The sequence below is a fragment of the Ostreococcus lucimarinus genome, chromosome 14, assembly GCF_000092065.1.
Source record: "Ostreococcus lucimarinus CCE9901 chromosome 14, complete sequence".
Classification (NCBI taxonomy): Eukaryota; Viridiplantae; Chlorophyta; class Mamiellophyceae; order Mamiellales; family Bathycoccaceae; genus Ostreococcus; species Ostreococcus sp. 'lucimarinus'.
Genome location: NC_009368.1, coordinates 111,384 through 133,948, shown reverse-complemented (window position 1 = coordinate 133,948; position 22,565 = coordinate 111,384). Strand labels below are relative to the sequence as shown.

Below are 22,565 nucleotides of genomic sequence, written 5' to 3'. Positions count from 1 at the left end.
CGACGCGCGCGCGCGAGCGGCGGGACACGCGACGCGGCGCGGACGCGCGAGCGATGACGTCCCTCGACGGCGGCGCCATCAAGCTCCGCGAGCTGAACGGGGTGAAGGTGTACGAGGTGAGCGCGGCGCGCGCGGCGCCGGAGTGGGCCAAGCTCGAGAAATCGACGCGCAAGCTGCGGAAGAACGTCGAGTATCAGCGGCGGATCGAGCTGGTGCAGGACTTGAACTTTCCGGCGTCGTCGGGGCGGTGTAAGGTGACGGCGGACGGGCGGTACGCGATCGTGAGCGGGCTGCACCCGCCGCAGGTGAAGTGCTACGATTTGAGCCAGCTGAGCGCGAAGTGGTCGCGCGGGCTGGACGCGGAGGTGGTGGATTTTCAATGCCTGAGCGATGATTACTCGAAGTTGGCGTTTTTGTGCGCGGATAGGTCGATTCGGTTTCACGCAAAGTTTGGGGCGTATTATCAGACGCGAACGCCGAAGCAGGGACGGGATTTGGCGTACTCGGAGAACACCGGGGACTTGTGCGTGGTCGGGAGCTCGAGCGAGGTGTGGCGGTTGAATTTAGAGCAAGGGCGGTTCTTACAGCCGTTAGAGAGCGCGTGCGAGGAGTTGAATGTGTGTGGAATATCACCGACGCACGGATTGTTCGCCGCGGGATCGGGGGATGGAGAGTTGGAGTGTTTTGATTTGCGCGCGAGAAAGTCGTGCGCGACGATGCGGGTGTGCGACCAGCGAGACGAGGGCGGCGTGACTTCGCTGCGATTCGACCCGAATGGGTTGCAAATCGCCGTCGGTAGCGAGGGTGGATACATCAGGCTGTATGATTTGCGAAGCTCGCGACCGCTCAGGGTGAAGGATCACATGAACGGATTTCCAATTATTGATTTGAAGTATCACACGTCGGTGGATGGCACGCGACGCGTGGTGTCGACGGATAAGAAAATCGTCAAAGTTTGGGACGAACGCACGGGCACGCCGTACACCTCGATCGAGCCCGGATACGAAATCAATGATTTGTGCATGTGGGACAAAACTGGGCTGATGATGATGACACAGGAGCACACGCAGATGAGCGTATATTTCACGCCGGCGCTCGGCGCGGCGCCGAAGTGGTGCTCGTTCCTCGAAAATCTCACGGAAGAAATGGAAGAGCAACAGCAAGAGACCTTGTACGACGATTACAGATTCGTCACAAAGGAGGAGTTAGACAAGCTCCATCTCTCGCACTTGATCGGGACCAAGATGCTCAGGGCGTACATGCACGGTTACTTCATGGACAATCGCCTGTACGGCAAGGCAAAGGCGATCGCTGAGCCATTCTCTTACGAAGACTTCAAGAAGAAGAAAATCAAGGAGAAGCTCGAGGAGGAGCGTACGAGCAGAATTACGGTCAAAAAGAAGGCGCCAAAGGTCAACGCCATGCTCGCCGCGCGCATCGGTACCGCCGAAAGGGAGGATGTCGAAGGCGTGGACGAGGACGGCGACGACGTCGGCGTCGTCGCGCCTGGCGGAAGCTTGCTCGATGACGACCGTTTTGCGGCGATGTTCAAGGATGAGCAATTCGAAATCAATGAAGACGACGAAGCGTTCAAGGCGCTGCACCCTAACGCGCCAAAACTCAAGAAAAATGAGCGCAAGGAGATATTGGAGGATCATTTCGAGTTGGTGAGCGACGACGAAGGAGACGCAGACGGCGGAGACGAAGTCGACGACGACGACGCCAACGAACCGAAGATGTACGCCGCGAAAGACGAGTTCCACGCCAACGCGTTCAAAGACGGTCGCGCCACCAAGGCTGACTTGCCTTTGCAAGAGCGCGCCAAGCTCGAGCGCGCTCAGGAAAAGACCAAACGCGCTCGCGTCACGGGTAATCGAGAAGCCTTCTTCGACGCTTCCGCGCCGAAGAGCGAGTCCATGAAGCGTCTCGGTAAAGCTCGGACGGCAGATGAATACGGTGTTGACGAAGGTTTACGCGCCGAGGGCGCGTGGAAGGAACAAGTGTCGGGGCACGCGCGAGGCAAGCGCCGCGGCATGGACGGCGTACTCGGCAAGATGGACAAGGCAAATAAAGGCGGGCCGCCACGGCGAGGTAAGGGCAAAAAGTAGACACATAGAAATACTAGATACATTATTGTACATGACAATGAACGACTGGAAAGAACGTGATCGAACGTCACTCACGCGATAAGACCTCTCGAACGCGCCAAGCGCTCGAGCAGTGCAATCTTTCGCCGGAGCTCCTCGGGCGTTTCTTCCTTCTTCGAAGGGAGCTGCTGCTGCTGCTGTTGGGATGCCGTCGGTGGGCGCTCTTGACGCATGACTTGCGCCAACGCGTGCGGACTTGCGCTCGTTTGCGACGTACCACTGTTCGCGTACGTTTGAGCGACTGGGTCGACGGGACGAGACGCTGGCTTGGATTTGATGGTGACGTGCCCGAACGCCGCCGCTCTGTCCTTGACGTTGGATGGCGAAGTCGTGTACTCGATCTCCGCCTCCGCCCGTTTCGGCGCTGATTGCGGAGGCGGCTGATATGGAGCCTCGAAACGCACTGAAACGGTGGAAGCTGGCTGCTGCTGCTGTTGTTGCGGCGGCGGCTGGTACTGTTGTTGCCGATGCGGCGGCTGGTATTCCTGCTGTTGTTGTGGCGGCCGGTACTGCTGTTGCGGCGGCTGGTATTGCTGCTGTTCCTGTTGCGGTAGCGGCGGCGCGTACGTCACCATGGGTGGTGCCTGAGGCGCCACAGACGATGGATACTGATGCGGCACTTCTCGCGGCGGCGGGGCGAGCGTGTGCGCCGCCGCCGCGCGCTCGTGCTCCGCGATGCGACGCTGAATATCGTCGAGTTCCGTTACTCGGCGCTGCGCCTCTACTGCCGTCTCCACGCCGTCCAAGGGAAGCATGGAGATGAATTGACTCTCTGCTTCGCGTTGATTTTCTGCAGCGAAATACGCTAATCGTTTCGCCTCCGCGGCGGCGTACTCTGCGTCTCTTACCGCGCGATTCGCCGCCTCGGCTTGAGACATTTGCTCCAGCGCAGTTTCCGCTGAAAGCCTCGCGGCTTCAGCTTGTTGTTGACGCGCCATCGCCTCGGCGGCAGCGACCTCGGCGCGAATTCTCGCTTCTTGCTCGAGCTCTAACAAACGCGCTCGCGCAGCGTCGACCTCTTGCTGCGTCACACCGCGCGGACGATCGTCTCCGCTCCCTCGCCCTCGCCAACCGCCGCCCATCCACCGTTCGCGGGTGCCGGTGTCGGGATCGACCGCGCGCTCGAATCTCGGCGGCGGTTCGTATATCTGGTATCTAGGCTGCTGCTGCGGCGGCGACGGATGCTGCTGATACTGCTGCTGATGTTCTTCGCGATAATATTCTCGTCGCGCGCCCGGCGCCTCGAGCCCGCCCGCTCGAGGCTGCGTCGCCAAACTCGGCGTCGGAATCATCAACGGTGGCGCGTGCTGCGCCACCGCGTGCTGCGCCACCGCGTGCTGCGCCACCACCGCTCCGCCCGCGCGCTTGCTCGCCTCATCCTCCGCCTCAGGCGGTCGCACCAACACCCTCGGCTTCTCCGGCGTCGCGCCCTCCGCCCCGACGACGCGCGCCAACCACTTCCCGATGGTCATCATCTCCCCCTTCACCAAATCATCCTTCCCCATCGGCAGCGCGCACCGCTCCACAACCTCCCCCTTCACCTCCAACAGCACCATCGGCACGTTCGCCGGCTGCACGATCGTCCCGTCGCGCGTCGGCCCTCGCCCGCCGCCCTCGAGCCGCTCGCACGCGTGACACGTCCATCGCCTCTCCCCCAGACCCCCCGCCCCTCCCGAGCCGCCTACCCCCCCCGCGCGCACCGACGCATCCCGCGGTTCGCTCGCGCCCGTCCTCGCGCTCGCGAGCGCGCTCGCGACGCCCTCGCGCGCGCCCGCCGCGGCGCGACTCGCGTAATCCGCCATCGCGTCGACGCGCTGTTTCGCCGCGTACGCCGCGCGCAGTTCCTCCGCGCTCGGCATCGACGGCGTCGACGCGTTCGACCACATCGACGCCGACGTCCGCGACCGCGCGTCGACGCGCGCGTCGACGAATCCCGGCGCGCGCGCGTCGACGCGGACGTCAATTCGATCGGCAACATCTGCCAACATCTTAGCAACCCCCCTCCTCGACCGCACACTCATACACAATCCACGTCAGATATCTCCGGGGGCGGTCGCGAGTCCCCCCCCATCGACGAGTCACGACTCGACACGACGCGCAAAAAGACACCCGAAAAGTTAAAAAAATCTCTCGCCCGGATAGAGTTGCCCTGGATCGCCGAGGGTGCCTATACGGTATAAACACGCAACGATGGGCGAAAACGCGCTGGAGTATGGGAAATCTTTTTCGCGCCAAAATCGCGGACGCCCGACACGTCGCGGTCGCCACGCGCGGCGACATTCGAACGCGCGGCGACGTCGGCGACGCGCGCGCGCGAGGGGCGTCGAACGGCGCGAGCGCTCGCGGATACGGTGCGTGAGTTAGGACTTCGCGCGATGGCGTCGCGCGCGCGGACGGAAGGGCGTCGCGCGGACGGGGGCGCGGCGCGGACGGACGATGGCGCGTGCGCGCGGAGGTCGACCGCGGGCGTCGATCTCGCGCGCGCGCGCGGGAGGGGGGGGTGGTGCCGCGTCGAGGGGTGCGAAAGATTCTTGCGCATCACGCGCGCGGCGCGCGCGGCGCGAGGGCGTCGGCGCGCGCGTCCGCGCGCGCGTTCGATGGCGTCGTCAACGACCCGACGGAAGCGACGCGGAGACAGCGGTGGGACGCGATCAGATACGGTTTTGGGTGATCGGGATTTCGTATACTCGTATACGAGTCGAATGTCCGAGTATTGTTTATTTTGAGTAACGCTCGGGAGTGGATTATCCACCCGCGCGCGCGCGCGAAGGACGCGAGACTGACGAATGCGTGCGATTTCTCGCGATGCAGATTAAAGATGACGCCTCCGGCGATCGCGGTGCGACGGCATGCGGCGGAGATGCGAAGAGATGGGGACGCGAAGGCGCGCGAGGGGGGGGGCGCGGCGACGCGCACGGCGGCGGCGACGGCGGCGGGCGGGTTTCCGTTCGCCATGCCGGGCAACGCGATGATGATGGCGGCGTTCGGGCCGAACGTTGAGGGATTGCGGCGACAGGCGGCGGTGATGAAGGGCGGGATGACGGATGGAGGGGTCACGGCGCCGATGATTTTCGCGCCGATGCCGTTTAATCCGTTCGCGATGATGCCGATGGTGGGGATGGGCGCGACGCCCGCCGGTGCGACGTTTCGCGGCGGTGTTGAGGACGAGAAGAAAAACTCGCCGAGTGCGAGCGATGGGAGCCATCGAACGACGACGCACGTCGATGGCGAAGACGTCGAGGGCGGCGAGCGCGTGGAGGCTGGGCAAGAGGCGACGTGCTCGGGAAGAGGATTGGCGATGATGATACCGCCGCCGCCCATGCTCACCGTGCCGACGTCTTTGAAAAATGCTCGTCTCGAGGCGTTGTCCGTGCCCGACCGCACGCAAACGCCGGGGATTCAATCCCCGTTCTCCGCGGCAAACGTGCTGTGCGCCATGATGACGCGCGGATCGGATGACGAAAACGAACACCCGACGGCTCCGGCGCCTAAACCGCGCGGGCAAGGGAAACGACGAAGCGAGTACCTCGGCCCACTTTCGGTGAGATGCCCGAAGAAGCGCCGAACGATGAAAACCTCTAGGGCACGATCGAATTTGACGACGTTTGACGCGGCGCCGAGCGCGGCGCCCAAGCCCCCGTCGGCGCCCGAAGCGGCGCGCTTCGACGTTGGCGCGATGGCGGCACCCGCGAAACCCAAGACGCATCGCCCTTGGAGTCTACCCGAAGTTAAAGCTTTGGTTCGCGGCGTCACGCACTACGGACGTGGGCAATGGGCGGATATCAAGGCCTTGCGCCTCGACGGCGTTTCCGATGCGCTCGTCAACCGCAGCGCCGTCGATCTCAAGGATAAATGGCGTAACCTCTTGCGCGTGGCCATGCTGCCCGCTCTGTACAAGCGTCGTGAAGTGAATGGTGTGCCAGCAGATATTCTCGAGCAAGTTCGCGTGTTGGCGTCGAGCAAAGGGAACGAGGGCGCGCAGCGAAGCTCCAAGGAAAATCGCGCGCCGCGCAGTGGTACGTCGGTTGCGACGGTGAAAGCAGCGGCGACGGATGCGGTCACCGCGGTCAAGGCAGAGCCAATCGCCGCATCGCCTTCGTCGAACGTCAAGGGCGTGCGTCGAAGCAAGCACCATTCGCCGTGGACGGCGGTGGAGGCGGAGGCGCTCGTCGACGGCGTCGAACGCTGCGGCGGGTGCCGATGGACTGTCATTAAAAAGTCAGACGATCCAGCCCTCGAGCGTCGTACTGCGATGGATTTGAAGGATAAGTGGCGTAACCTTCTTCAACTCGCATCGCTCCCCGCGCAGTCGCGTCGCAAGCAAGACACGCCGCCCGAGTTTCTCGAGCGTGTTCTCGATCTCGAGGCACGTTACGGCAACGCTCGACGCAAAGGTCGGAAGTCCGTCGTTAAGACGGCGTAAACCGACCAATTCAAGTTTCAAGATTCTTCTCTACCACCCACACCACTAACACGAAGCCTGTATCCTATTTGCACCAATTCTTTTGTACAAGTACATGACGTTGTGATGAACAGCTCCATCGTTCACTTGATAAAAATCGCCGCCGCTAAAAATGCATTACAACACGCCTCTATCGTCTCTTAAGCTTCATAGGTAACCCTTTCTTCGTGTGAATCGTCGCCCCGGTGATCATCTCGACCTCGCCCGGCTCGCACGCGAGCTCAAATTTAAACTTTTTCAACAAGACGCTCAACGCCGTCACTGCCTCGAGCATCGCAAACTGATCACCGGCGCAGCGACGCTGTCCGCCACCGAAAGGCACGTAACTAAAGTCTGTGCACTGCTCGTTCGGGTATAAACCAGTCATTAGTTCGGGATTCAAGCCGCCCCAGCCCTCAATGGCGGGATTTTCAAACCTTCGCGAAAACCGGCTCGGGTCAAATTTTTCTGGATCCTCCCACAAATCAGGTGACCGATGGAGGTTCCAAACCGCGATAAAACAGTCGGTGCCGGCTTTCAAGGTGATTTCCTTCCCGTTACCTCCGCGCGGGAGCGTGACATCCTTAATCGCACGACGAATCAAAATCGGCGGCGCCGGATACAGGCGCATACCCTCGGCGAGAATCATGCGAACCTTTTCCAGCTTGCGCACCTCCTCGGGCGTGGGGATGCCGTCAGCGTTTTCAACACAGGCGTTAATTTCAGCCACCGCATCATCCGCGATTTCCGGGTGCTGCGCAAGTAAATAAAGCGTCCACGTGAGCACCGCGGCGGTGGTTTCGTGGCCGGCGATGAGCATCGTCATCAAGTCGTCTCTCAACTGCGTGCTCGTCGCCTCGTCGCCACGAATGTCCACCAAAAACCGCAACAGACTCGCGTCTTCGACGTTAGAATAGTCTCTGCGCTCCATTTCCTCCAAGCCAGTTTCGTTTCGCGACGCGATAGCGTTATTAATCAACACTGACAGCTCGTCGTTGACCATTTTCATATCCTCCTTGAATTGCTTTTGTCTCGGCACGAGCTCCATCGCCCCAGGAATCTGCCAATACTGCAACGGAAACGTCGAACGGTGCTCACTTTCCCGCAAAACGCGATAGACTGCCTTGATGATCGGTGTCTCTTGCTTCAACGCCCCGAATTCATAATTAAACACCGCCTTGCCGATGACGTCGAGCGCCATCGCGTACAGTTCGCTCTCGAGCTCCACCGTCTTCTCCGACTCCACGAACGTGTCCAACTTATCGGCCAACCGCATCGCCGACGCTCCAAATAAGTTGCACATGTGTTTCAACCACGCCCCGTGGAATCCTGCCCCGATCACCGGTCGACGCTTGGCCCAAATCTCCTTATTCGCCGGAATCAACCCGTCGCCCATAATCGGCTCCATGATATCCGTCAGTATCCCCTTCGAAAAGCTATCCGCCTGGTCCTTGAACATCGTCCGCACCGCCACCGGATCGCTCACCACGACGAACCACTTCGGTCCGGCGCCCAAGTTGTACACGCCGCCGTATTCGCGGTAGTAATCGTACAGCGGCACGAAGAGCGGCGCCGCGCGCACCTCGGGCTTCAGCAAATCCCCCAGCACCTTCTCCGTCACCCGCGCCCCGTTTCCCCACGGAAACAGCGCGCTGAACGATCGCGCGAGATCATTATCGGGGACCTCGACGCCCGGGAACAGCGCGCCGCGGTACGCATCGGGCGCTTTCGGCGGTTGGATGGCGCGCGCGCGCGCGGTCGAGCCCCGACTGTTCGCCGCACCGGGCGCGCGCGCGCGGGACGGCGTTCGAAGCGTCGACGGCGTCGCGCGCATGGTGACGAACCGTCGTCCGCGCGCGCGAGCGAGGCGTCGGGCGAGACGCGACGTTCTGAGGTCGGGGCGGCGGGACGCGCGCGACGAGTGGATAGCGCGGCGACTTTGGCTTCGACGATTGTAGTGTAGAATACAATGAAGTGTGAGTGATTAAGTTAGCGGTGAAAACCGCTGATCGTGCGTCGATCGGTCGTGCGACGAGTGAATCATTGCGCCATGCGATTCTCCTTTTCTTGCGCGAACTCGATTTCGAACTCGCGTTCGATTTGCTCGAACTGCGACTTGTCGAGAGAGTCAAAGTACGGGTGCTCCAAGGCGTCCGTGGCGTGGATGCGCTTGGCAGGATCGTAGACGAGAAGCTTGGAGAGCAAGTCGATGCCGTGCTCGTCGAGCTGCGGGATCACCTTGGACAGATCTTGCGGCTTCCACTGCGGGAACTCGTGCCAGTCGCGAAGGTTGGAGACGCCCGGCCACGTTTGCTCGCTCGGCGTTCCGAGAAGCTTGAAGATGTGCAACAACTGTTGAAGCTCGGAGTCACCCGGGAAAAGCGGTTGCTTGCGCGCCATCTCGGCAAACATACACCCGACGCTCCACATATCGACCGGAGTGGAGTAATGCGAGCCCCCGAGCAAGACTTCGGGCGCGCGATACCACAGCGTGACGATTTCGTGCGTGTAACTCTTCACCGGCACGCTGAACGCTCTACCGAGTCCTAAATCCGCAATCTTGAGCAGATTCTTCGCCTTATCCACCAGCATGTTCTGCGGTTTCAAATCCCGATGCATCACCCCGTGCTTGTGCAAGTGCGCGCACCCCAAACACAGCTGGTACATGTAGTTTTGCACCACGCTCGTCGGCAACGGGTTCGTCGGCCCGCGTCCAGTCATATCCATGTATTGCTTCAAATCTTGATCCAAGAATTCGAACACCAGATACAGCATCGCCTTGCCGTCTTCCTCCACGTGCTCGACGCGAAGCAATCGCACGATGTACGGGCTCTCGCTCAACATTTGCAACAGGCTCACCTCTCGCAGCGCCGTCGACGGCACGCCCTCCTCCTCCATCTCCAACCTCGTCTTCTTCAGCGCCACCAGCCGTCCGTTCGCCCGTTCGCGCGCCTTGTACACCTTCCCGTACGTCCCCTGTCCAATCTTTTCCAGCTTTTCGTACGCATCGTTGATCGAGTGTCCGCCCATCGCGTCCGCTTCGCGCGCCGACGTTCGACCTCGTTCGATGCCTCGTTCGTTCGCGCGTTCGTGCGTCGCGCGCTCGCGCGATCTGTTTCGCGCGCGGGCGTGTGCGCGCGCGAATCTCGCGACAGCTCGCGCGCGCGTTCTTTCCCCCGTTCAAATGCTCGAAATTTATGTCCGTATGTGCATTGTGTATGCTATTCGGACATACGGAGTATCGTATACAGATGCGTTCGAGTGGTATGTGTGTACACGCGGACGCGCGGTCGCGGTCGCGCGCGCGTCGCCGCGCGGCGCGCCGCATCGCCGCGCGCGCCGACGCCGCGCGACCGCCTCGGGACGCGCGAACGCGCGCGCGTCGCGACGCGGCGACCGCGCGCGCCGCGAGCGACGCGCGCGCGATGGGGACGTCGAACGCGCTGCCGAGCGATTTCTTCGACGGCGCGGTGAAGGCGACGGCGACGACGGGACGCGCGGCGACGACGGGACGCGCGACGGGAGGGACGACGGCGGTCGCGTCGGCGACGCGCGCGCCCGCGCGGGGCGCGGGAGGAGGTCGAGGGAGCGAGGCGGCGAGGGAGGCGGCGTCGACGGCGGCGGCGGCGGCGGCGGCGGCGGCGCGGGAGAAGCGCGAACGCGAGGACGCGGAGGAGCGGGCGGCGATGGAGCGGGCCGAGGCCGAGGCGGTGTCGCGGACGCGAGGCGAAATCGCGGAGCAGGTGGAGTGCTTCGATCGGGTGGATCGGTTGAGGGAAGCCGCGGCGGAGGCGAAGCGACGCAAGCGCGAAGCCGCGGGAGGGGCGAAGACGGCGCGGCCGACGGTCGGGACGGCGACGCGTAGCGATAGCGATAGCGATGATAGCGGCGATGATGTCGACGAGCTCGTCAACTGGCGGTCGAAGAAGCTGTGATGATCGGCGTCGAAGCGCTTGAAAATTGAAACACGTACTAAAGTTTAAATGAAAGCGCCGCGCGCGCTCGCGGCGTCTCGCGTCGTTAATGCGTCCTCACGCCACCATTTGCTTAATTTTCGCAATCTTAAGCGCTGGATTCAAGCCTTTCGGGCACACCTTGCTGCAGTTCATGATCGTGTGACATCGGTACAACTTGAACGCGTCGTTGACGTTGGCCAACCGCTCCTCGGTGAACTCGTCGCGCGAGTCGATGATCCATCGGTACGCCTGAAGTAGCACCGCGGGTCCGAGATACTTGTCGCTGTTCCACCAATACGACGGACAAGACGTCGAGCAGCACGCGCACAAGATGCACTCGTACAACCCGTCGAGCTTGGCTCGATCTTCCTTGGTTTGCAAGCGCTCGGCGCCGTTCGCCGGCGCGTCGCTCTTCGTCTTCAAAAATGGTTCAATCGACTTATACTGCGCGTAAAAGTTCGCCATATCCACCACCAAATCTCTCACCACGAACATGTGCGGCAGAGGCGCGATCGTCTGCGCCCCCTTCTCCGTCTTCTCCACCTTGGTCAGGCACGCCAATCCGTTTCGCCCGTTAATGTTCATCGCGCACGACCCGCAGATCCCCTCTCTGCACGATCGTCGAAAGCTCAGCGTCTGATCCTGTTCGTCCTTGATCTTAAACAGCACGTCCAGCATCATCGGTCCGCAATCGTTCGTGTCGACGTCGTAGGTTTTATACTTCGGTTCGTCCCCCGAATCGGGATCCCAGCGATACACCCTAAACTGTTGCACGTTCGTCGTCGTCGTCGTCGTCGTCGTCGTCGTCGCGCTCGTGGACGCGCTCGCGCTCGCCGACGCCCTCATCGCGGTGTTCGCGAGCGCGCGCCGCATCGCGCCGCACGCATCCCGACGCGCGCGTCGCGCGAACGCCGCGATCATCGTCGTCGACGTGTGACGCGGTCGTTGGTCGTCGCCGCGCGCGACGCCGACGCGACGCGCCTCCGCGCGCGTCGCGGCGATCGCATTGCGCGCGCTCGAAACGCCATGTGCGCGTTTTTCGACGTCTTCGCATCGTAATAGATGTCTCACTGTATGCGCACACGTCATGATGCATCGCGAAAACGCGCGCGCGCCCTCGCCCGCGACCGTCGCGCGCGACGCGCCGCGCGGCACTCTCACGCGCGTTCCCTCGCCTGCGACCGTCACGCACGACGCGCAGCGCACACACACGACGAAATAAATACGTTCCAGCGACTCGACGCTCGAACGCACGCACGCCCGCGCACGGGAGACGGTACGCGCGACGCGAGGGATGATTAGGCGCGATGGCGCGCGGCGCGGCGGCGCGAGGGCGAACGCGAACGACGCGCGCGACGCGGCGGGCGTTCGATCGGGACGCGCGGGCGCGCGCGATCGATGGTGTAAAATTGGTCGACGGCGCGCGCGCGCGCGCGCGGCGAATGGAGGCGATGGGGGGAGGAGAGACGGTCGCGAAAGCGCGCCGATGGCGGTGGCGGCTGCAAGCCTATCCATAAAAAGCCCTTCGCGCGCGCGGGGACGGGACGCGGGAGAAGGAAGACTGACGGTGAACCGCGGACGCGCGCGATCGTGACCTGCGCAGACAAAAAGTAAATAATGGCGCCGAGCAAGTGCAACGTGCCCGCGGCGGCGAAGGTGACGCCGGCTGACGTCGAAGGGATCAAGACGGAGGCGGCGAAGAAGAAGGACGAGGACGCGCGCAAGGCGGCGGCGGAAAAGATTACGGAGATTGCGAACGCGGCTTCGTTCGCGGAGGAACCGTATTTGATTGATTTGCTCGAGGTTGCGATCACGCTCGCGGGTGATAACAAGTCTAGCAATGTGCGCGCGGCTGGCGACGCGGCGGTGGCGGCCATCGCGCCCAAGTTGAGCGAGTTCGCGGTTCGCCCGGCGTTGCGAGCGATCTTTGTTGGTTTTCAGTCTCAGTTCTGGCAGTCCACCATGGCTGCTTTGCGTGTGCTCGATGCTTTCGTCGATCGCAACCGCAAGGCGGTCGCGGCGAACTTGCCGGAAATCATCCCGGAGCTCGCGCAAGTCATGGTGCACATGCGCTCGGAAGTCAAGGAGGCGTCCACCGCGTCCATGGCCAAGGTTGCGACGTGCGTCGGTAACTTGGACATCGAGCCTTTCATCCCGACCTTGATTGAATGCATCAACAACGTCGATGAAGTTCCGGAATGCGTGCACAAGCTCGCGGCGACGACTTTTGTTCAACAAGTTGAATCCCCGACGCTCTCCCTCCTGGGTCCGCTTCTCCAGCGCGGTTTGTTCTTCCAGCAAACCACCCCGATCAAGCGTAAGTCTGCCGTCATCATTGACAACATGTGCAAACTTGTCGAAGATCCGATGGATGCCGCGCCGTTCTTGCCCAAGCTTTTGCCGCTTTTGAAGCGCGCCATGGACGAAGTCGCCGACCCGGAGTGCCGCCAAGTGTGTACTCGCGCGTACAAGACTTTGCTCCAAGCCGCGGGCAACGAAACCGGTGCCGAAGATGGCCAAGAAGGCAAGGGTGTCTACAACGAAGAAACCGTCAGCGAGCAGTTCATCGCGCTTTTGGCCGAATCCTCCGGTTCTTCCAAGGAAGACGTCACGAAGTTTGTCCAAGGCGACGGCGTCAAGGTGTACTTTGACTACATTTGCTCCTTGTCCGCCAACGCGTTGTTGGCGAAGAACTTCGATCTCGACACCTGGACCAAGTCTTGCGCGACCTCTTACTTGAAGCTTTTCTTCTCCGAGGCCGATGCCATGACCAAGTCTCTCGTCGAACGCGCTCACGCCGTGTACGAAGCCTCCAAGAAGGTCTTCGTCGTCGAGGACGAAGAAGGCGAAGATCTTTGCAAGTGCGACTTCTCTTTGGCGTACGGTGCGCTCATTTTGCTGAACAACGCCACGCTTCACATGAAGAAGGGTAAGCGTTACGGTCTGTGCGGCCCGAACGGTTGCGGTAAGTCCACTTTGATGAAGGCTATCAACAACGGCCAAGTCGAAAACTTCCCGCCGCCGGAGGAACTCCGCACGGTGTACGTCGAGCACGACATCCAGGGTGATCAACACACGATGAACGTCGTTGAGTTCGTTCTCTCCGACTCTGTCATCCAAGGCCACGGCACGAGCAAGGAATCTGTCGCTTCCACGCTCTCCTCTTTCCAATTCACCGACGAGATGATCAACGGCCCGGTTGTCGCCCTCTCCGGTGGCTGGAAGATGAAGCTCGCGCTCGCGCGCGCCATCCTCATGAAGGCGGACATTTTGTTACTCGATGAGCCGACGAACCACTTGGACGTGAAGAACGTCGCGTGGTTGGAAGAGTACCTCAACTCGCAAACGCAAGTTTCCTCCATGATTGTGTCTCACGATTCCGGTTTCTTGGATCGCGTGTGTACTCACATCATTCACTACGAGAACCGCAAGTTGGTGACGTACAGAGGTAATCTCACCGAATTCGTCAAGCAGTGCCCGGCGGCGAAGAAGTACACCGAGCTCTCCAACGACGAACTCAAGTTCATCTTCCCGGTTCCGGGTTTCCTCGAGGGCGTGAAGAACAAGGACAAGGCCATCGTCAAGGCGACCAAGTGCTGGTTCAAGTACCCGAACACGACGCGTCAAATCATCCAAGACGCGACCATTCAGCTCTCTTTGAGCTCTCGTGTCGCGTGCCTCGGCCCGAACGGTGCTGGTAAGTCTACCTTCATCAAGCTTCTCACCGGTGAAGCCGAACCGGACCAGGGTACCGTCTGGCGTCACCCGAACATGCGTTACGCGTACGTCGCGCAGCACGCGTTCCATCACGTCGAGCAGCACTTGGACAAAACGCCGAACGAATACATCCGCTGGCGTTTCTCCACGGGCGAAGACAAGGAAAACTTGACCAAGGTCACCGCGCAATACACCGAAGAGGAAGAGCGCATGATGAAGGAAAAGATTCCGGTCCCGCAAGAGGATGGTTCCATTCTCAAGCTCGTCGTCGAGAAGATTCTTGGTCGCCGCCAAAAGAAGTCCAAGTACGAGTACGAGTGCCAATGGAAGGGTCTCTCCATGGACTCCAACTCTTGGATGGAGCGCGAAAAGCTCGAAAAGTATGGTTTCACCAAGTACCTCAACCGCGTTGACGAGCGCGAAGCCGCTCGCGCGGGCTTGTACGCGCGCCCGCTCACGCAAGCGAACGTCGAGAAGCACTTGATCGACTTTGGTTTGGATGCCGAATTCGGTACCCACAACCGCATCAAGGGTCTTTCCGGTGGCCAAAAGGTTAAGCTCGTGCTCGGTTCCGCCATGTGGCAGCAACCGCACATCGTCGTCATGGACGAACCGACCAACTATTTGGATCGCGACGCCCTCGGCGCGCTCGCGTGCGCCGTCAAGGAATACGACGGTGGCGTTCTTCTCATCACGCACAACTGCGAATTCGCCGATGCGTTGAAGGAAGAAACGTGGAACGTTCCGGGTAATGGTTTTGTTGAAATTGAAGGTAACAAGTGGGGTCAAGGCAAGTCCGCTAAGGGTGCCAAGGTTGAATTCGAAGTCCAAGAGGACACCGTCGACGCGCTCGGGAACAAGGTTAAGGTCAAGGGACCGAAGAAGAAGTTGTCTCGCAAGGAGATCAAGGCTATGCAAAAGACGAGAGCGGCTAAATTAGCCGCTGGCCAGGACATAACCACAGACTCGGATTGGGACTTGGACCAGGTTAGTTGACGATGCGATGCGACACGACGACCGCACGAACGCGCGCGATGCGACCCTCGATCGCGAACCGAGACTGACAGTCGAACGTGTACGCGCAACAGTATTTGGGAGAAGACGCCGGCGCCGCCGCGAAGGCGGCGCGCGAGCTCAAGAAGAAGGAAAAAGAAGCCGCCAAGGGCAACTAGACGTACGTTTACGCGTTGCAATAAAATATCAAACCATTCATTCACCGCCGTCCTCGCGCGCGTCGCCGCGCCGACGCCGACAAAAGATGCCACACCCATCGCCTATCGCTGCACTTTCGCGCGCGCTACCGCGCTTCCGTCGCTCGCGCGCCGCGCCGACGAAAGAACGCGCGCGGACGACCGTCTCGCGCGCGTCGCTCGCGCCGAAGACCCCGTCGCGCCGACGAAACCGCCGCGAAACGACTCGAAATCGCTCAACGATTCGAACGCATCAATGTCCGTCGCGTGCGAAACCCCGCGCGCGACGGCGCGCGCGACGTCGACGACGCGAGCGCGGACGTTCGTCGTCGACGTCGACGCGGGCGTGCGGGCGTCCGCGGACGATTGGAGGGCGTCGAAGCGACATCGGGGCGAGGGCGGCGAGACGCCGAGCGACGGCGCCCGAGGGGCGCGCGGCGGCGGCGTCGTCGACTCGAAGACCGGAGACGTCATCGCGTGGAACGTCGGCGGGGAGTTCGGTGGAGACGTGTGCGTGATTAAGAGCACGCGCGGGTGGGCGGTGCGCGTGGTGACGCCGAGCGCGTTGGCGCCGTCGTGCGCGTGCGCGTCGGACGGCGAACGGGTCGACGTCGTGTTGGCGACCGCCGATGGGGCGTTCGTCGTGCGCGTGCGCGTGCGGTTGGATGGTGATTTCGATGACGATGGATCCTACGAAGCGATCGTCGGTCGGGCGCCGAGCTCGATGAGTGGGGTACAGAGAATCGGGGCGTGCGGCGCTGCGGCGGCTATTTTGTGCGACGCGAGCGGATGCGCGATCGTTCGAACCGATAGGTTAACCACGGTGTGTGAGCTTCAGACGTCGACGCTGAGTCGAGTTTGGAACACAATCAAGGGTTCGAGCGGGCAGGCGGTGGTGGACGTGACCCCTCGGTGCGTGCGCGTCGGGGCGAAGGACTTGGTGGCCACGCTCTCGTCGGACGGCTTCGTGCAGGTTTGGGACGTCACAAACGCCATTCACGCCTCGCAAGCCAGAACAACCGATGGTTCGCTAAAACCGGCAACCGCGAAGGTCTCGCGCGTGTGCGGATCGCACTTGCCTCCCGCACCCGGGACGAAGACGCCCGCGCCGGATCGCGTGGCGACGTCGTTCGCGTGCGCGCCGTCGGAGAAAGGTCTCACGTTGAACGTCGTAGTGTCCTCTAGATTAGCGCCAGTGGAGGCAGACGACGAAGCCGCCGCAGCAACGACAACGATCGAAACAGCTGCGGATGCCGCCACCTTGGCGTTCTACACGGTCAAGCACGGCGCGTTGGCTTTCGGGTCGTCCATCGAGGGATCCAAGGGCGTCGCTCGTGCGCTCGCGCTGACGCCCGATAGCGTCGTCGCTGCGCTCGAGAATTTCGACGACGACGACGCATCGTCCACTTCGACTTCGACTCTACTGTCCTGGCCGCTGGACGCGCTCCATCGCGCGCGAGATCTTCGATGCGGCGACGTCGAAGCCAACGTGCTCGCCGAGTGGGGGCACGCCGGTCGAGGCAACGGCGCGGCGGTTGAACTCCTCCGAAGGTTTGGTAAGCTAAATGGGTACACTGCGGCCTCTGTGGCGAACAGCTTAGCCAGTGAAATCGCTCTACGAGGTTTGAGCTCGGAGCTGGCGTTGCAAAATACCTGCGATGAGCTCGGTTTGGACGAAGCGAAAACCGCGAGCGACGCGCTCGTCGCCGCGGCTGGGGCGAACGCCAGCATCCAGCGCGTCGTGGAGACGTGGTGTCGCGTAGCGCCTACGTATGCTCGTGAGTGGTCGCGCGCGCACGCGCCGATGGCCTTCCTTTTGGACACGGACGCGTCGTGGTCGTCGTCCCTCGTGCTACTGCGCGCGGGCGACGCGCTGGGCGCCATTCGGGCAGGCGACGACGTTGAAGAGTCTCTGCTTCGCGCACAAATCACGAACGAGGATTCGCCGATGTTGAACTTTAGTGGTGGTAAACGACAAGTGGTGTCGGCGCTCACCGCTCTGTTTGCGCGTTTGAACAGCGTTCTCGGTAGCTCGGCGTGCTCGGCGATGGATTTAATCGCCGGTGGATTGTGCGTGGACACGTCAACCTCAAGCAAGGCGACGGCGTTCGACAATTACGACGAAAACATCGAAGCGTCGAGCCACACCACAAAAGATTGGCTTGAGTCTTTCGCTGGAGTGTTGATCGGTGACGTCTTTCCAGCGGTGCAGAGCGACGAAACCGAGACGCAAGCGAAATCCCGAAAGGCTTCGAGGCGCGCCAAGCAAAGAATCGTCATCCGTCTGTTACAAGATGCGCTGAGCACGCTTGCAGAGCCAGCGCAAGCGCTTCGTGAGCGCGTTGATGAATGGACTCTGCCATCGGAGGGACGAAGCCTCGGCGCCGTCGACGACGAGGCGAGTGAGATGGACGAATCGCAGTTTGTCGCGTTGGTTTTGAACGCCACCAAGCAACAAACTCGGGCACGCGTGGAGGTGTCGCGCGGATTAGTGCTTCTTTTGGGATGCATTCGACTCGGTCCAAAGATTGGCTTCGCCGCTGACGCCGCCGACTCCATCACCAATGCTTTGCCCGCTGCGATGAGCGCGTATCGCTCGGCGATTCTCTCCTCTTGGCTCCTGACGGAGCGCAGATCGAGCTTGAGCATCAACCGCGAAGATCCGCCTCGCTTGGCGGTCACCCTCGCGAATTTAGAACATCCTGATATTCTCGAATGCTCTTCTTCCGTGGGCGATCGCTTGCGAAGCGCCGGTACCTTACTCGCCTCAGCGCTCGACGCCAGCGACGACGAACCTTCGTCTCACACGCGACGAGTGATAGAGATCGGTACCACACTCTACGCCTCTGGCGAAGTCGACGCCCTCGGCACGCTACTTGCGTTTGCTCGGCAGCAAGTCCCCGGAAGCGAATCGGTCGCCAAGGCGCCGTTCGACGCGCCGGCACCGCTGTTTCTGCAAGCGCTGTGGACGTGCGCGGATTTGGTCGGTCTCAATCAAACCGACGACGCAAACGCCGAGCGCAACGCCTCGATCGACAGCGCGATCGCATTATTCAGTAGAGCGGCTGCGTTTGTTCCAGAAGTCGCTGGTCCAGTCGACTCCCTCCTCGTGCAGCTGTTGCGAGTGATTCAAAGCATTCTGATGGGTACCGACGACGCCGCGTTTCCAAACGACGTCGTCTCGCGCTTGGAGTACTACGAAATTGTCATGCTGTTCTTCGAGCGTCTCGGATGCGCTCCAGGCGCTCAGGCGGCCGCATACGCAGCGCTGCATGAGGTTCGAGATGATGAAAACCAAAGTGCACGATTGTGGGCCAATGCGTTGCAATACGCCACGGACGCCGGGGATTGGCGCGCGGCGTATTGCGCCGCTGCGAGCACTGCGGGCGAGCATCGCCAGGCGGCGGCGATGCGTCGACTCGTCGCCAGTGTTTGTGAAAGGGGTGCGAAGAACGGTGGCGCGGTGCTGAGCACGCTTTGCTTGGATGAAAGCGAGCGAACGCATTACGACACAATCATAAACGCGCTCGAGGGTAGGGCGTCCACAGCGCCAGTGGACTCGCAGCCGTCGCCGAGCGAGATCTTGTACGGATTCTACTTGAGTCGTGGGGACCCAGCCAAAGCGGCAGTATCCATGCACGAGTACGCCAATCGTTTGAGCGAGCACACGATCGAGATCGCTCGTAAACCCGACGTAACGTACGACGAGCTGGTCGACGCTCTCGCGCGTCATGCCTCGGCGGCGCTCTCCTCCGCCAACGCCTTGGCCATGGTGTCGGATCCCTGTTCGGTGAGCTTTGAAACGGTCGTAGAGGATGAACACATGGAAGGAAACGATGATGTTTCTTCAGTAAATGTTGTTTCGAGTGGACTGGATACGAAGAAGAGTCCTCTGGCCACCGTCACCCGTGAGTACGTGCTCTCCGCCGCTCGCCTAGAACTCTTGCACGTGGGCTGCGAAACCGCTATGCTTCACGTCGATAGTGAACCTCGAAAAGTCATTCAAGACTTAGTGCAAAGCTTGATTGCGTACGGTTGCTTCGCGGCCGCCAAGACGCTTTGCACCGCGTGGTTGGATGGCGAAAAGCTCACGTCTTCGCTCGCTTTAATCGCTGGTGCCATGGCGGCGCGCGCGAGCATGGCTCAAGTTGGCGATGCGTCCGTCCTGCAAGCCGAACAAGACGCTGCGTTGAAGCGTTGGAACGCTCGAGCAAGCGACTTGCAAGCGATCGCGGGATTAATCGGGGTCGAAGCGCCGGTCACGTCCGTCGACACGTACTGGAACGAGTTGCGCGCCTTTGTCGAGCGCTTCGACGCGCCGGAACGCAACTTTGCCCTCTCTGAAGCCACCGCTCGGTCGATTCTCGCTGTCAACGCCAAGCTAGCGCTCCCGAGCTGGCTCATCAAACGTTTTGTCAACCCTACTGCGCTTTTCAGCGGCGGTGGTATGGCAAGACGCGGGGCGGATCCCGCGGCGCTCTTGCGCATCTACCTCGCGTTCAACCGCGCCGAGGACGCCGCTCAGTTGGCGCTCAAAGAACTCTCGTTCTGGGCCAAGCGCTCGGCCATCGACCGCACCGCGCACGCTGCGTGCTGGTTCCCGATGGATTTGATCTTCGACGCGCGCGATCGTTGTGCGAACGACGATTCTCTTCAACAGCTTTGCGACGCGTTGAGCGCGGCGATTTCGTCTCACGAGGCTCGCTTGAAGACGGACACGCAAATGCTCGCCCAAGCGGCGTAAACTAGTACGACTAGATGTGATAAACATGCACTTGATAGATATGACAAGCTCTACTGCGCGCGCTCCTTTTAGTACGATTTTGCAAAGATACACACCTCCTTCGCCGGCTTACCCGACATCAAGCACGTGTGCTCGCCCGCGGGTTGATCGAACGGGAAGCACCGAATCGTTGCCCCGGTCTCCTCCTTGATGGCTTTTTCTTCTTCGTCGGTACCTTCCCAGCCGCATCGCGCCCACTTCCCCGCCTCAATCGTCGCCTTTAATTCGTCCATAGTTTTAACGTCGACGATGTTGGCGTCGCGAAACTCGGTCGCCTTTTGCAACATCGAGTTTTGAATGTCATTCAGCACGTCGTTGACCTTGGTCTCGAGCGCGGCTGGCTCGATACTCACGCCGAACTCCTTACCCTCCTTGCCCGGAACATCGCGACGAGCGACGACGCACGCACCCTTCGCGACATCCTTCGGACCGACTTCAATGCGAATCGGCACGCCCTTCATTTCGTACTGGTTGAATTTCCACCCCGGCGACTTACTTTGATCCGCGTCAAGATGGGTTCGAACGCCCGCGTTGGAGAGAGAAGAAATGATGCTATCGACAGATGCCATGACCGCTTCCTTCTCTTCGTCCTTCTTCCAAATTGGCACCACGACGACTTGAATCGGCGCCAAACGCGGGGGCAAAATTAACCCGGAATCGTCGCCGTGCGTCATGAGAATACCGCCAATCAAGCGCGTAGAGACCCCCCAAGAGCTCTGATGCACGTACTGCGTCTCGCCCTTGTCGTCTAAAAACGTAGTGTCGAACGCCTTGGCGAAGTTATCGCCCAAATTGTGCGATGTTCCCGCTTGAAGCGCCTTTTTATCTCCCATCATCGCCTCGATGGTGTACGTCACGTTGGCCCCGGCGAAGGATTCGACGCGCGACTTTCTCCCAGGAATCACCGGCATCGCCGCCTGCGTCTGGGCGAATTCGGCGTAAACACGAATCATCTGCATAGCTCTCTCCTCCGCTTCCTCCGCCGTCGCGTGCGCGGTGTGACCCTCTTGCCAAAGAAACTCCAACGTGCGAATGAACGGCCGCGTGCGCATCTCCCACCGGTGCACGTTGCACCACTGATTCAACAGCATCGGCAAATCCCGATAACTCTGAATCCACTGCGATAGCATATTATTCACAATCGTCTCACTCGTCGGTCGCACCACCAGCGGCTCCTCCAACTCCTTCCCTCCCCCTCGCGTCACCAACGCCAACTCCGGCGCGAAACCCTCCACGTGCGACGCCTCCTTCGTTATGAACGAATACGGTATCAACTGCGGAAAGTACGCGTTCTGCACCCCCGTCGCCTTAAACTTCGCATCCATATACTTTTGAATCCCCTCCCATATCGCGTACCCGTACGGCCGGATCACCATCGTCCCTCGCGCCGGTCCGTAGTCGACGAGTTGGCACTCGCGGATGCAATCCAGGTACCACTTTGAAAAATCCTCGCTCCGCTTGGTGATCGCGCCCTCGCGCGATTTCTCCGCCTCCGCCTGCGTGGACTTATTTTTCGCGCGCGTCCGCGTCGCCGCGCGCGCGGTGCGCGTCGTCGTCGTCGCGCGCGGCGTCGCGCCGGCGCGAAGGTGAACCTTGTGGCTCTTCGAGTTCGCGCTCGTTTTGACGTCGGCGCGCGCGGAGACGCGACGCGAGGCGCACAGGACGTGCGCGCGCATCGTGACGGATCGCGTGCGAAGCGTCGCGCGCGCGGCGGTGACGCGCGCGGCGAGCATGGCGCGCGGATGTGACGCGCGGCGCGTCCCGTCGGCGGCGTCACACACACTACACACTAAACACACTCCTATACGAGGATTTATTACGGCACTAATAAAACCCATCCTGTATTATACTCGTGACAAACGGACCGCGCGCGCGCGCCGCCGCGGCACAGCGTCGCGACGACGCCGCGCCGCGTCGCGAGCGCTCGCGACGACGCGCACGAACGCGTTCCCTCGTCGCCGCCGAACCGGCGTCGCTCGACGCGCGCGACGCGCGACGACATTTTAAATTTCGCGACGTTTAAAGCGAGGTTTAAATAAACGGCGACGGTTCGGTCGACGCCGACGCGCGCGCGTCGATCGTGCGCGCGAAACGCGCGCGCGATGACGGCCGTGAGCGCGCCGGTGATCGCGGCGCGCGCGCGCGCGCGCGCGGACGCGCGTGTGGGGCGCGGGGAGACGCGGCGGGCGGGACGCGCGGGACGCGCGGAACGGCGCGTCGAACGCGCGACGGCGCGGGATCGTGAGAGATGGTCGATGGAGACGTGCGCGCGCGCGAATGAGGTGTGTTATGGACGACGAGCGGGGGTGGTGATGCGAGGGGCGATCGTCG

General features: G+C 61.4%; 10 protein-coding genes across 10 annotated transcripts; 5 read left to right on the top strand and 5 right to left on the bottom strand.

Annotated features, from left to right (window-relative positions):
- Positions 1 to 53: 53 nt before the first annotated feature.
- On the top strand, positions 54 to 2,108 carry OSTLU_89076 (predicted protein; the record flags this gene model as incomplete). Its single annotated transcript, XM_001421359.1, has 1 exon — positions 54 to 2,108. One exon carries the CDS (start codon positions 54 to 56, stop codon positions 2,106 to 2,108), a length of 2,055 nt encoding a protein of 684 aa, XP_001421396.1.
- A 71-nt stretch (positions 2,109 to 2,179) lies between these two features.
- On the bottom strand, positions 2,180 to 4,006 carry OSTLU_27357 (predicted protein; the record flags this gene model as incomplete). Its single annotated transcript, XM_001421176.1, has 1 exon — positions 2,180 to 4,006. One exon carries the CDS (start codon positions 4,004 to 4,006, stop codon positions 2,180 to 2,182), a length of 1,827 nt encoding a protein of 608 aa, XP_001421213.1.
- A 428-nt stretch (positions 4,007 to 4,434) lies between these two features.
- Positions 4,435 to 6,710, top strand: OSTLU_27356 (predicted protein). The gene has a single exon (XM_001421358.1). The coding sequence runs from the start codon at positions 4,966 to 4,968 to the stop codon at positions 6,568 to 6,570; it is 1,605 nt and encodes a 534-aa protein (XP_001421395.1). The 5' UTR covers positions 4,435 to 4,965; the 3' UTR covers positions 6,571 to 6,710.
- A 29-nt stretch (positions 6,711 to 6,739) lies between these two features.
- Positions 6,740 to 8,422, bottom strand: OSTLU_18007 (predicted protein; the record flags this gene model as incomplete). The annotated part of the gene is made up of 1 exon (XM_001421175.1): positions 6,740 to 8,422. The coding sequence occupies one exon, from the start codon at positions 8,420 to 8,422 to the stop codon at positions 6,740 to 6,742; it is 1,683 nt and encodes a 560-aa protein (XP_001421212.1).
- A 134-nt stretch (positions 8,423 to 8,556) lies between these two features.
- Positions 8,557 to 9,710, bottom strand: OSTLU_27354 (predicted protein). The gene has a single exon (XM_001421174.1). It carries the CDS (start codon positions 9,616 to 9,618, stop codon positions 8,629 to 8,631), a length of 990 nt encoding a protein of 329 aa, XP_001421211.1. The 5' UTR covers positions 9,619 to 9,710; the 3' UTR covers positions 8,557 to 8,628.
- Positions 9,711 to 10,274: 564 nt separating this feature from the next.
- Positions 10,275 to 10,523, top strand: OSTLU_27353 (predicted protein; the record flags this gene model as incomplete). The annotated part of the gene is made up of 1 exon (XM_001421357.1): positions 10,275 to 10,523. One exon carries the CDS (start codon positions 10,275 to 10,277, stop codon positions 10,521 to 10,523), a length of 249 nt encoding a protein of 82 aa, XP_001421394.1.
- A 96-nt stretch (positions 10,524 to 10,619) lies between these two features.
- Positions 10,620 to 11,390, bottom strand: OSTLU_43363 (predicted protein; the record flags this gene model as incomplete). The annotated part of the gene is made up of 1 exon (XM_001421173.1): positions 10,620 to 11,390. One exon carries the CDS (start codon positions 11,388 to 11,390, stop codon positions 10,620 to 10,622), a length of 771 nt encoding a protein of 256 aa, XP_001421210.1.
- A 771-nt stretch (positions 11,391 to 12,161) lies between these two features.
- OSTLU_89073 (predicted protein) lies at positions 12,162 to 15,257 on the top strand (the record flags this gene model as incomplete). The annotated part of the gene is made up of 1 exon (XM_001421356.1): positions 12,162 to 15,257. One exon carries the CDS (start codon positions 12,162 to 12,164, stop codon positions 15,255 to 15,257), a length of 3,096 nt encoding a protein of 1,031 aa, XP_001421393.1.
- Positions 15,258 to 15,707: 450 nt separating this feature from the next.
- On the top strand, positions 15,708 to 20,195 carry OSTLU_27350 (predicted protein; the record flags this gene model as incomplete). Its single annotated transcript, XM_001421355.1, has 1 exon — positions 15,708 to 20,195. One exon carries the CDS (start codon positions 15,708 to 15,710, stop codon positions 20,193 to 20,195), a length of 4,488 nt encoding a protein of 1,495 aa, XP_001421392.1.
- Positions 20,196 to 20,263: 68 nt separating this feature from the next.
- On the bottom strand, positions 20,264 to 21,610 carry OSTLU_18002 (predicted protein; the record flags this gene model as incomplete). The annotated part of the gene is made up of 1 exon (XM_001421172.1): positions 20,264 to 21,610. One exon carries the CDS (start codon positions 21,608 to 21,610, stop codon positions 20,264 to 20,266), a length of 1,347 nt encoding a protein of 448 aa, XP_001421209.1.
- Positions 21,611 to 22,565: the final 955 nt, after the last annotated feature.

Coding starts and splice junctions, on each gene's coding strand:
- OSTLU_27354 (XM_001421174.1), bottom strand. CDS start 9,618: ATGGGCGGACACTCGATCAACGATGCGTACGAAAAGCTGGAAAAGATT.
- OSTLU_27356 (XM_001421358.1), top strand. CDS start 4,966: ATGACGCCTCCGGCGATCGCGGTGCGACGGCATGCGGCGGAGATGCGA.